Genomic DNA, 13082 nt, shown 5'->3' with positions numbered 1-13082 from the left:
ATTCAGAAGATTAGAATTTGGTAGAACACAAAGAGTGGATGCATCTTCGCCATTGCAAACGATTTTGAGCCATGTCATTCAAGGTCTCTAACCATCGGTTGCTGTCATCTCGCGAATCCCAACCAGGTAGTCTACACCTGAAATTACTTTAATTTGTAAGGATTTTAATGATCTCGTTGTTGATACAAAACTTTACAAAACAAGTTCAATTTATACCTATTTCACATGTTAGTAACTAGTAGGATTCAGTAGTTCAGTGGATAATGCGTTGAGTGTTTGATCGTTTTTTGTTTCGTTTATACTTGTTATCCCCAATGGAGCATAGACCACCGACCAGCATTCTCCAACCCACTCTGTCCTGGGCCTTCCTTCCTACTTCTATCCAATTTTTGTTCATTCTTCTCATGTCTGTCTCCATTCCTCGGCATAAGGTGTTCTTTGGTATTCCTCTTCTCCTTCGGCCTCCAGGATTCCGTGTGAGTACTTGCTTTGTGACACAGTTGGGTGCTTTCCTTAATGTATGTCCTATCCACTTCCAGCGCTTCTTCCTGATTTCTCCCTCCACTGGAATCTGGTTTGTTTGTTGAGTGTTTGAAGCAAAAGGTATTTGCTCTAAATTCTCGCGTGAATACTAGGATATAGGTACATCCAGCTGACAAAATCCAAGTAGGACTGAACACGCTTCTTAGATTTGACTGTTAGCCATATTCCATCCATTAAATATGAAAATACTGTTTATCCTGAAGCAGTTAGTATGCATAGATTGAAATCTGAATAAATTTACTAGCTCTACATCTATGTCTTAACAGATTTTTATACAAATAACATAATTGTAAAGCCCCAGAATAAGATTTCGACACTGGACAATATTTTCTGTACAGTTACTACTTACTTACTCCTGTTACCCCTCGTGGAGGAGCATAGGCCGCCCACCAGCATTCTCCAACCAACTCTGTCCTGGGCAATCCTTTCCAGTTCTTTCCAGTTAACATTCATCCTTTTCATATCTGCTTCTATTTCCCGACGTAATGTGTTCTTTGGCCTTCCTCTTTTCCGCTTCCCTTCACCATTCCAAGTTAGCGCTTGCCTCGTGATGCAGTTTGGTGATTTCCTTAATGTATGTCTGATCCACTTCCAACGTCTTTTCCTAATTTCCTCTTCAGCTGGAACCTGCTGGTTTATCCTCTCCCATAAAACGCTGTTGCTGATAGTATCCGGCCAGTGAATGTTGAGTATTTTGCGAAGATAACTGTTTATAAATACTTGTACCTTCTTGACGATAGATGTAGTGGTTCTCCACGTTTCAGCTCCATACAGTAGAACTGACTGTCTTGACGTTCGTATTCAAGATCCTCACTTTGAAATTAGTTGGCAGTTGTTTTGAGTTCCATATGTTCTTCAATTGTAGAAATACTGCCCTTGCTTTGCCAATCCCCGCCTTCACATCTGCATCCGATCCTCCTTGTTTATCAACGATGCTTCCAAGGTACGTGAATGTTTCCACCTCTTCCAGAGTTTCGCCATCAAGTGTGATTGGGTTGGTGTTCTCCGTGTTGTATTTGAGAATCTTGCTTTTTCCTTTGTGTATGTTGAGGCCTATCGATGCAGAGGCTGCTGCTACATTTGCTATCTTCATTTGCATTTGTTCGTGTGTATGAGAGAGGAGGGCTAGGTCATCTGCGAAGTCCAAATCATGTAAATGATTCTGAGATGTCCATTGTATTCCATGCTTCCCGTCAGAAGTCGATTTCTTCATAATCCAGTCAATCACTAGAAGAAAGAGGAAGGGGGAGAGTAGACAACCTTGTCTGACTCCGGTCCTTACTGGAAATGCGTCTGTCAGCTGTCCTCCATACACGAATTTGCACTGTAGTCCATCGTATGAGTTCTGGATAATGTTGACAATCTTTTCAGGAACTCCATAGTTTCGAAGAAGTTTCCGTAATGTTCTCCTGTCCACACTGTCAAACGCCTCATAGTCAATGAAGTTGATGTATAGTGATGAGTTTCACTCAATTGATTGTTCAACGATGACCCGTAGTGTCACAATCTGGTCTGTGCACGACCGATCCCTACGGAATCCAACCTGTTGATCTCGAAGTTGAGTGTCTACTGCGTCTTTCTTCTGGTTGAGCAACACTCTGTTAAAAACTTTTCCTGGTACTGACAACAAACTGATGCCTCTGTAGTTCTCACATTTACTCAGATCCCCTTTCTTTGGTATCTTGGTGAGGTATCCTACTTTCCAGTCCGTTGGCACTTGTTCCTCTTCCCAAATCTTCTTGAATTGAAGGTGAAGCATGTTTGCAGTTATTTCAATGTCTGACTTCAGTCCTTCAGCTGGTATATTGTCAGGTCCTGCCGCCTTCCCACTCTTGATTTGTTTGATGGCCATCTTGAATTCTTCGATCGTTGGCTGAGTGATATCTATAGGAAGGTCATTGTGAGCTGCTTCAATGTCCGGTGGATTCAATGGAGCTGGCCTTATCAGCAGTTCCTCAAAGTATTCTGCCCATCTTTTCCCCTGTCCTTGAATCTCAGTGATTGTCTTTCCTTCTTTGTCCTTGACTGGTCTCTCTGGTTTGCTATATCTCCCTACCAGTTCCTTCGTTGTATCATATAGTTGTTTCATATTCCCTTCTCTTGCAGCTTTTTCTGCCGTCGTTGCTAGTTCTCCCATGTATTTCTGCTTGTCGGCTTTAATGCTTCTCTTTACATCCTTGTTTGCTTCTGCGTAGTCTGCTTGTGCTTTGACTTTCTCTGCATGTGTTCGACTGTTGTTAATTGCTAGTTTCTTATTCTTCCTTTCTTGAATCTTGTCCAGGGTTCCCATAGAGATCCATTCCTTATGATGATGCTTCTTGCGACCCAGAACCTCCTGACACGTTGAAGTTAGTGCTTCTTTTATCCCTTTCCAGTTGTCCTCCATCGTATTTTCTTGTTCTTTCAGTAGATCTTGTAGAGCTTGGAACCTGTTGTTGAGAGTTATCTTGAATTGGCTGAGTTTGTGAGTATCTCGAAGGAAGGCTGTATTGAACCGTTGTAATGTTGTTCCCCCAGTTGTCCAGTGTTTCTTTAGCTTCAGTCTCATCTTGGCCACAACCAGGTGGTGGTCTGAAGCTATGTCAGCTCCTTCCCTGGTTCTCACATCTTCTATTGTCCTTCGGAATTTTTTGTTGATACAAGTATAATGTTATAACGTATCAATTTGCCCTCTTAATATATATGTATATATGTCCAATGATACAGGAAATACGTACGAGCAGTCTTGGGTGCTATTCGGTCCTTCCTATCTGCCTAGCCCAGCCGTTAAGTCCAGAACACAAATAACAGCCTCAGCAATATGAATCATTATTTACAAGCATACTGGGTTATATATACTAACCAAACAGACCACACATATTAAAAATAGAAAAATAACATTTGTACAGTAATTGGCCAATGTGGCTGTAGCTAGGGGGAAAGTAATCAATAATAATAGTTCCAAGGTCAAACTAAAGGTTATGATAAGAGGAACACAGAAACGATTAGGTCACTTATTTAACAACTATCCAATAGGAATAGGCGTATTACATTTGTCCATAAATGGACCTCAGATTTACGATTCATAATTCGCCAGGGGATATAACACCTCCCCTTTTTGAGAAATCCGGAGTTGATATCCGGATTTTAAATTTCTCGAATTCACCCTCCCCCACGAAAGACTGTTGGATCCTCATATAGCCAAGTTACTATTAATGCGATATGTTTGTCACATTTAACAGGGAATGCATTAGAACTGAAGAGATCATGAGGATCGACGACATTTGATTCGAGGTCACCAACATTTGATTCTTCTGATATAGTTTCCTTGAATTTCCTCGGAACCTCATTAGTAGATAATGAATCATTAGGATAATCAGTATCTATGAGAGTTGTATTGGATTCTTGATTATCATTTAATACATCTGACATTTTTCTCTCATTTTTATAAGAGAATTCAACAGAAACATATGAATCATCAAAATAATCTAAATCTGGTAGAACAATTACAGAATTTTGATCATTAAATTCATTAGAAACATTTTTCGTATCATGATTAATTTCATTTGGCGCCTCTGTATTCAATACACTGCTCGATTTGTTTTCCGTTTCTTCATGGGCGGGTACTGCAGCAATTTTAATGGCGCTTAATAAGATATTGTCTCTCTGTGAACTGGACGATTCATTGCTCGCACGTTTTGTTTCAAGGTTAATAAGACTTGGACCGTGTACAGGGCATGTCTCTGAAACAGGTAGTACTGGGTTACTGGGCTGATCATGTATAACTGCTGCGCTTAAATTATTGCTTTGTATGGATTCATTGAGGCTTTCGCCGGCATATTCATTAGTTCTGTAATCGTTTTCCAGCTCTGTACGCAATTTTGAAATTAATGCGTCAACTTCCGTTGCACCCCCGAAGCATGGGTGATTCAGCAGCTTCGCGTGTAACTTGTCAATGAAATCCAATTGACTCTTTCTAAAGCGCTGCTCTTGTCGCTGGATTAGCAACTGAAATTGATCGGAAGTTAGAGCCATTTTTTTTTATGCAAATAATAATAATAAATCCAAAAAACACCGGCAATTATTATGGATTATTTAATTCCGAAATGACGTCAGCGGCTGCTGTATTTTTTTTCCAGAATCCCCGTCGCCAATTGTTATAACGTATCAATTTGCCCTCTTAATATATATGTATATATGTCCAATGATACAGGAAATACGTACGAGCAGTCTTGGATGCTATTCGGTCCTTCCTATCTGCCTAGCCCAGCCGTTAAGTCCAGAACACAAATAACAGCCTCAGCAATATGAATCATTATTTACAAGCATACTGGGTTATATATACTAACCAAACAGACCACACATATTAAAAATAGAAAAATAACATTTGTACAGTAATTGGCCAATGTGGCTGTAGCTAGGGGGAAAGTAATCAATAATAATAGTTCCAAGGTCAAACTAAAGGTTATGATAAGAGGAACACAGAAACGATTAGGTCACTTATTTAACAACTATCCAATAGGAATAGGCGTATTACATTTGTCCATAAATGGACCTCAGATTTACGATTCATAATTCGCCAGGGGATATAACATATAATCTATCTGGTTCTCTGTGGCGTGGTCCGGTGAGATCCATGTAGCTTTGTGTATGCGATTGTGTGGGAATATTGTGCCACCTATAACCAATTTGTTGAATGCACATAGATTTGCAGATCTCTCCCCATTTTCATTTCTCTCTCCTAGTCCATGTCGTCCAATTATATCTTCATATCCTGTGTTGTCCACTCCGACTTTAGCATTTATATCTCCCATCAGGATGGTCAGGTCCTTTCTTGAGCACTCCGCTATAATTGATTGCAGCCTTTCATAGAACTGATCTTTAATGTCATCGTTGCTATCATTGGTGGGTGCATAACATTGGATAACATTCATTGTGATCCCCTCCTTCTTTGTTTTGAATGATGATTTGATAATTCTGCATCCATGAGATTCCGATCCTACAAGTGCATTTCGTGCTTCTCTGGAGAGCATTAGAGCAACTCCCTGAGTGTGTGGAGCATTTTCGTCTACGTGACCGGAGTACAGAAGCATCTCTCACATACTTAACCTTTGTTGTCCAGCTTGTGCCCAATGGGTTTCGCTGATTCCTAGTACTGCCAATTTGTATCTCCTCATTTCCATCTCTATTTGACTGGTCTTCCCTGTCTTCCACATTGTCCGGACGTTCCATGTACCTATAAAGAGTGTTGCTCTGGTTGTTAGAAGGTGCATCGGTCTCGTGACTTCCGAAGAATTTCGGCTTTCATCATGAGACGTCATAATTATTCCTTCAACTCCCAGGGCAGAGTTTAAATGGTTTGAATTATTTTTTCTGGTTAGCGTTTTTTTAGCGAGTTAGTTTTTTTACGGGATGGGGTGGCTAACCCCATGCCCAACCCTCCTCCTTTATCCGGGCTTGGGACCGGCAGTAACTCTAGAAGAGCTACAGGCGGAGTTATTTTCTGTACAGGTCAAACGATAATTGTAATCGTTGAGAGTTTGTTTTCATTCAAAAAATAGTCGCTTTTCTTTATTCCGTCGTTGGTTTATCTGTTAAGTAGATTATACTAAATGATCTGCCTCATGTTCCCTAATTCATAGACCGTTTAAAAGCATTTAATAAGTAACCCTTGACATAAATGTTGTGTATTTGCAATCTTGATAGAAATGATATTCTTTGTCTCTGATATTCGAACCTATCGAAACCAACTATACGAATGCGGCTTAAAAATTAAAAATGATTATATTAAAACATCCACATTTTCAGCCAATTGATATGTTGTAAAGCAATGAAATTTAATAAACTTTCGTTCAATCAGTAAATACTTTTTTGTACTGATCTGAACCCTTGTTCCGTCAGAAGATTCTGGATTACGTGTATCAGTAATGCAATGTACTGATTGTATTAAAAAAATGAGCAGTTATTTTAAAAAAATTTCAGTAAAGATAATCTTGGAGATTTTTCATGTTATCCGAAGTTTCTTTCGTACAACTACTAAAAGTTTCTTGCTTAAATTTGCAAGCTCGGATAGTCTCGTAATATCTGAGTGATTCAGGCTAGAATCCACTAGAAAACATCAGTACTCTCAAGAGTATAGGTGTACCTTGCTGAAAAATGTCGATTCCAGGAGACTTACAAATGTCTTAGTTATTTTTACGTTGAAACATATATATTTTCCATTCATTTATTTTTTAGGGAACCATAGAAGCACTATATTCTAATCTTCTCCTTTATTTACAAACTGTTGAAAACCATCAACTTGCATCTTGTTCTTCATTGAAAACATGTAAAGATGATGCTTTAAAGCCATCAGTTTTAAAAATGGATTCCATAAATCTGACTACTGATGTTAAATATTTATCCACCTGTAATGGAGCTATTTCTGCTGATCATATGCTACGAATATGTTGGAATGTTCTTTGTAACAGTGCTTACTCTGTTACTAGACGTGGGGCTGGGCTAATACCAGTTATACGTGCTTGTCTTCTGGTTAAATCTTGTAACGGACTTGAAAATCCTGTAAGTAATATTTGGTGCTTTTATTATATATTATAAGTATTCTGTGTTGAGATTTGGTGTTAGATGTATGACACTTGACAACGTTTATGCATGTATGTTGTTATACTATCACATCTTGTTAGTAGTATAATCCAAAAACCGTGTTTGATATTTCTTTTTTAAAACATTGATTTTGATTCAATTATAAGAATTTATACTTTGGCAGTAAGATTTCGAGGATTCAAACACTTATCTGTGATGTTTTTTTGAGGATGATGTTTACATCTTGAATTTGACTGATAGATATTATCAGATCTGATGAATATACTTAACAATTGATATAATATATCTTTAGTGTTCTAACTCCAAACAGATTGATTTTCCTTAAATATGTAAGGAGTTTCTGGAGATTGATGAATTTCATAGTTTATGTCATAAACCGACCTTAAATGGAAAACTTTTGAAAAACAGGAAGCGCTGAATAACTGTTTCGTTCAAGTATGCGACTCCTCAGTAGCGTGCATCTACTTTTCGACCGGGGTTCAAATTAAATGCCTTCAAGTTTCTCGTTGAGCTCTCAATCTTTAGATAACTGACTCGGCATTTAATGGTTTAAATTTCTATTTTCAAACAATTGATGGGTAACCCGGTATTATCGACCTCCGATTGTTACGATTTTTCACAAAAATTCCTGTAGTTGTCTCGTAGTTATGATGGGCGTTCGCTTTCAAATATCTGATCATCTCAAAACCTGAGATAGTCATTATTTCCTGACTTAACTGGTTATATCAAAATCCATATTGACAACTATCGATATAGATAAACTCCAAACTCTAAAAACGGAATATCATAGAAACATTGTTTGTTTAAAGACACTATATTCCACTATTTGATCTGGATTAACATTGTTATTATTAAGCTTCAAGTAAAAAGAAAACATCAGTTACAGAAATATCATCCATATGTTTTCTAATTGTTTGTATTTATCTTCTTTGTAGCCATGTTCGCTTGTTTGTTGTTTAAAAAGTTTATTTGAAATTACACAATCAGATGATAATGATGTTTATAATAATGTGAATAATAATACTACTCATACTATATCTGATTCAACAACACTTCATGATCCGCCACGAGTATTTGCTTTACATTTACTACATGGACTATTTACTGATTCTCGATTACGTGTACATGAACATTCTGTTCCGATAGAAAATAATAATAGTCTATCACATGTTAGAAATTGGACAATTGAAGCTCTTCAATTAGCGGTTATTCCTGGTTTTAATTCGAAAAAATGGAATGTTTGGAATGGTGCTCTTCAACTTCATAGTAGGTGTTATTTTTCATATATATTCTACTTTTGAAGGTTGTTTTTTTCTTAAAAAAAGTATTCAGATTGAAGCTTATAGTTGTGTTTTGTTTTTCTAAGGAAATCATTAGACTAGTTGATCTTTTTCCAACTGTGTTCTAAAACTCGTATCGTATTGTATTAAATTGTGTGTACCAATCGAAAATAGTTGCTTGTAATTACTTAAACATATTAATTGGGGTATTAAACAGGTTGAAAACAAAAAGAATGAAAAATTGTTTATTAGACTGTCCAGGGGGTTGGGAATCGGACTAATCATCGTAATCATTATAGTAATCTTTTGATGTTTGTACTAAAATTCGAATCAGATTAATTAAGGTAGTCTAGTCTTATTGCTTAACAACTAGTTAATATCCTACAATTAGTTAGAATATTTATACATATGACAGCTGAATTATGAACATAATTTAGACGAAATTGTAGCTTGCTTTGGTAATTCCTTGAAATTTCATGAACTTAAAAGCAGCTATAAGAGTTGTAAAAAAGGTGTTTTGTTTTTTTGAATGACATCCGTGTTATACTAAACATACGAATGTTCCTGGAATAGAATACTGAGTTTTGAGAGAAAAGCGAGTGAATAGATAGATAGAAAGATAGACAGACAGCCGAATAGACTGCCATTATAAATAAATTTTCAATAGTATTTAACCGATGGTAATCGTTATTTTAATGAATAATATAAAGAGAAGTACTATACTCTTTTGTCGTTTCACCGATTTTATTATTCATTTGATTGACGGTTTAAACTCTTTTTCGCTTTTATTTGGTCCGGTTACCTGGATTGTATCATCAGCTCCCATATAAGCAAACTATAATTCTAAGATGACTAAATAAACAAGTATATAGTAAATGAGTTACAATAATTAATAATTATCTGATAATTCATTATGTTGATGTTACTATATTTTTTCACAAGTTCTCATAAACATACTGAAAAGAGGTTTACATATATTATGCAGGTGAATAATGGATATCCTTCGTTTATTCTGGGACCATCGAGTTAGTGATTTCGAGATGAAACATGGAGTACTAGGTAATGACTGTAAATCAATTGACGAGGTGGTGAATTTTTATCGATTGAGATGGTTGCTGGATGTGTTGTATTTCCCATCCACCGATCACGTCGACGCGCAATGATGTCTGATGTAGTAGGTTTAAAAAATCTAAGGTCAGCCAAACCAGGACATAACACCAGTCCGTGAAGACACTGACTACTGTAATTGGTCGTGTGTGTAGATGTAGACTAACAGGTTGGGGTCTTCACGATTATTGTAACCGGTTATAAACTGGGTGACATGGCCCAGAATCACTCTCAACGACGCAGGTGGATTCACTCTTTGTTTTCATTTTAAATCTGAATCCTTAATTCTTATACCTTTTTTCTTGTTTACCTAATATTTTCTGCTACTAATATTATTAATATTCTTATTACTTCTACCACCCTGCGATTTGTATCGAAACAAAAATAAGATATGGCAACTTCAACCCATCCAGATATGTGTAAAGTTCTATGCTATGAATGAAAAACTAACTGACTAAATTCATTCAGTATTGTTTGTTTGAATCTTCCCATCGATTTGTTAGGACTGCAACTGGTCAGTCTCTAATTGGCATATGTGCATACTGTGCGTATTGCCTCAATATAGCCTTAATTCACAAGCATGATAAGCAAAGATGGATAGTGGCTAGCAGTGGAATCCAGGACGCGCGTTTCGTCCTATTTGGGACTCGTCAGCTGGATGTACCTGCATCTCAGAGTTGATGTTCACTCTGGGACTCGAACCCAGTACCCTCGCTTCAAACGCCATCGCGTTATCCACTCGGCCACTGAGTCCTGATAGCCACTTACTTGTGCGATGGGGTGAAGTTTAAATTCATTCAGTATTGTTTGTTTGAATCTTCCCCATCGATTTGGTTAGGACTGCAACTGGTAAGTCTCTAACAGACAATACTGAATGAATTTAAACTTCACCCCATCGCACAAGTAAGTGGCTATCAGGACTCAGTGGCCGAGTGGATAACGCGATGGCGTTTGAAGCGAGGGTACTGGGTTCGAGTCCCAGAGTGAACATCAACTCTGAGATGCAGGTACATCCAGCTGACGAGTCCCAAATAGGACGAAACGCGCGTCCTGGATTCCACTGCTAGCCACTGTCCATCTTTACTTATCATAACTGACTAAAGTTTCTAATACTTCCTTGTCCACGTTACTTGTTATTTTCTTACGGAAACCATTAGTAAATAACTTTAATTATAATATATGTAATCGCTGTCATTTATTTATTCGTTTATGTCATTTCATATCCAACAGGTGCATTGATCTATCGTCTCACTGGTCTCGACTTAGAATTTCCATTAATTTCGGATATCTGCTTTCAATATCCTCAAATGTTGGATATTATATCAAATTGTCTGAATAGTAATTATCAAAATTTATCGTCTACGCAAACTTTAATTCCAATACTTACTTTAATTGTTAGATTTTCTCCATCATTTGATCATTCGTTGATAGTGTAAGTATTTGTTTTAATTAATTAATTGTAAATTTATCTACTTTTTTTTGTAGCTAAGTATTGAAATACAAGTTTGTATGTATACGTACTTAACATTGATACACAGTTTTTTTGTGTATTTATGAAAATCAGAAATTTTTCTAGATTGTTTTAAGAAAATTAGATGAAACTGCATATCCCAATCTGAAACCGAATTAGCTCAAAGTTCAATGCATAAATTTGGAAACCAGGAAAATTTTACACGGTTTTTAAAAATAGTCGATTAAAGCTAAACCATCATTGAAAACCTGAAAGCACTGGATGACCGTTTCTTCCTAGTATGGAACTCTTCAGCAGTGCGCATCCACGATCCCGCAAGCGGACTCGAACCCAATCTTGCTCACGAGCACTTAGCCTCTAAACCTCTGAGCCGGCCGGCATCTAACGGTGTTAATGTCTAACTTCATTCGGTGGACGATATTGCGCAACCGTTCACCAATGTCTTCAGTGAGTAACTGCCTCACAACGGACACACTTGTAGAGGTAATAAGTGCTATATTGTTTATGAAATGGTTTTCTGTTATTAGTTTAACGGCTTTGGTTGAATGGATTTAATTTGTTCATATAACTGATCCTTTAATTTCAGAAGATGGAAATATACTGGCTGTTTAACTATGTCAGTACTTTGTTAATATGGAAAGTTTTCAGTCATGATATTGTGACTAAGCTATTCACCACGTGATGAAATATTTAATGCAATATGATAATTGTGATCACAAAGCAACTAATGATCTCTCACTTCGATTTCTCATATTGATCACCGTGTTCTGATGTTTGGTCATTCAGCCATTCGAGATTGAAGTTATCAATAAACAGCAGATGTATACAATTCCAGATGACGCGTCCAGAAATCAGAATGAATACCTGTTGGTTTTTACTTACTGTCTACTATCAAATAAGAGTTTATGTGAAATGTGTGGCTTCAGCATCAGAATGCATGTTAATGTTAAGTCAACAATGAAAATCAGTTTAAACGGAAAACGTTTATACCTGGGAGTAAAATACTATATATATATATATATATATATATATATATACCATTGAAGCTGTTATAAACACCATCCTTATTCATACCAAATTTAAGATATCAAGGTTAATTACTACTGATATTTATCTTAAAAATACGCAATAGGTTGACAAATTTTTTTTATTTTTAGGTAAATCCATTAGCTTTTGTCTTATTGTATGTTGTCATAATTATGGAAGATTAATTTGCTAGTGCTTAACAACTTTTATTTTATGGGGTTGTGGAAATTGTTGAATTTCAGTGAAATCATGAACGGATGTAAGTTAGGCCACTATTGAAAACCTGGAAGCACTAGATTGTCGAATGCTTCTAATTTCTCAGTGATAGTTTAACTTAGATCGGTCCATGAAACAACTAGTTTTGCTCATTTAAATCTTGGAATATATCCGATTATATTAGTCTTGAATATCTCCTTAACGGGTAATTTCGACTTCTCTACTTAAACATAGTTACGTGAATTATTGTTGCTTGGGGGCGATTGATATAAAATTTATTTCACTTTTTAAATTTTATTGAGATAATCTCTAGTATGTAAACACTCTGTACATTTTTTGTTACCGGTAAATTCTTATATGTATTCGTTGTTATAGAATAATTACTGTCACTAAAAAAAAATTTTTTTTTCTTAAATAGGTCATCAAAAATTGATGAAATTCTCAATCGACTAGAATATATTCTTTTCAATCATTGTAGTATGCATATTCGTAAACTTGCTTCAAAAGCTTATCATGTATTTCTATGCCCACCGATTGATGCATACTATCAATTTGAATCAATTAAGTGTTCACAAGATAAACAATCTTCACTCTGTAATATATCAAGTATTGGACCATTAAAATTAATTTGTCATTCATGTTCATTACATAACACTAATAAGAACATTTTATATAATTCTATAACAAATGCAGTACATGGTAATTTATGCTTATTACAATCATGGTATGAAAATAAAACTTGTGAAATTATTCAACATTGGAGAGAATCGTAAGTTGATGGTAATTTTGTTTTGTTAGCTGTCGTTTTAAGTTAAATTTATTTTCATAGTTGAAATCATCAGTCAATTGAAGCTAGA

At 36.2% G+C, this 13082-nt stretch overlaps 2 protein-coding genes and 2 non-coding genes across 4 annotated transcripts; 2 read left to right on the top strand and 2 right to left on the bottom strand.

Annotated features, from left to right (window-relative positions):
- Positions 1-3684: 3684 nt before the first annotated feature.
- Smp_203930 (uncharacterized protein) lies at positions 3685-4557 on the bottom strand (the record flags this gene model as incomplete). Its single annotated transcript, XM_018790062.1, has 1 exon — positions 3685-4557. The coding sequence occupies one exon, from the start codon at positions 4555-4557 to the stop codon at positions 3685-3687; it is 873 nt and encodes a 290-aa protein (XP_018655443.1).
- A 2328-nt stretch (positions 4558-6885) lies between these two features.
- On the top strand, positions 6886-12998 carry Smp_124800 (hypothetical protein; the record flags this gene model as incomplete). Its single annotated transcript, XM_018790061.1, has 4 exons — positions 6886-7083; positions 8061-8391; positions 10743-10944; positions 12644-12998. 4 exons carry the CDS (start codon positions 6886-6888, stop codon positions 12996-12998), a joined length of 1086 nt encoding a protein of 361 aa, XP_018655442.1.
- Smp_tRNA_00847_Gln_TTG.1.1 lies at positions 10197-10262 on the bottom strand. Its single transcript has one exon. It is a non-coding gene (tRNA).
- Positions 10435-10500, top strand: Smp_tRNA_00472_Gln_TTG.1.1. Its single transcript has one exon. It is a non-coding gene (tRNA).
- Positions 12999-13082: the final 84 nt, after the last annotated feature.

The sequence above is a fragment of the Schistosoma mansoni genome, chromosome W, assembly GCF_000237925.1.
Source record: "Schistosoma mansoni strain Puerto Rico chromosome W, complete genome".
NCBI classification, from domain to species: Eukaryota; Metazoa; Platyhelminthes; class Trematoda; order Strigeidida; family Schistosomatidae; genus Schistosoma; species Schistosoma mansoni.
Note: the sequence above shows the minus strand (reverse complement) of the source record. Positions and strands in the feature narration are given on the sequence as shown.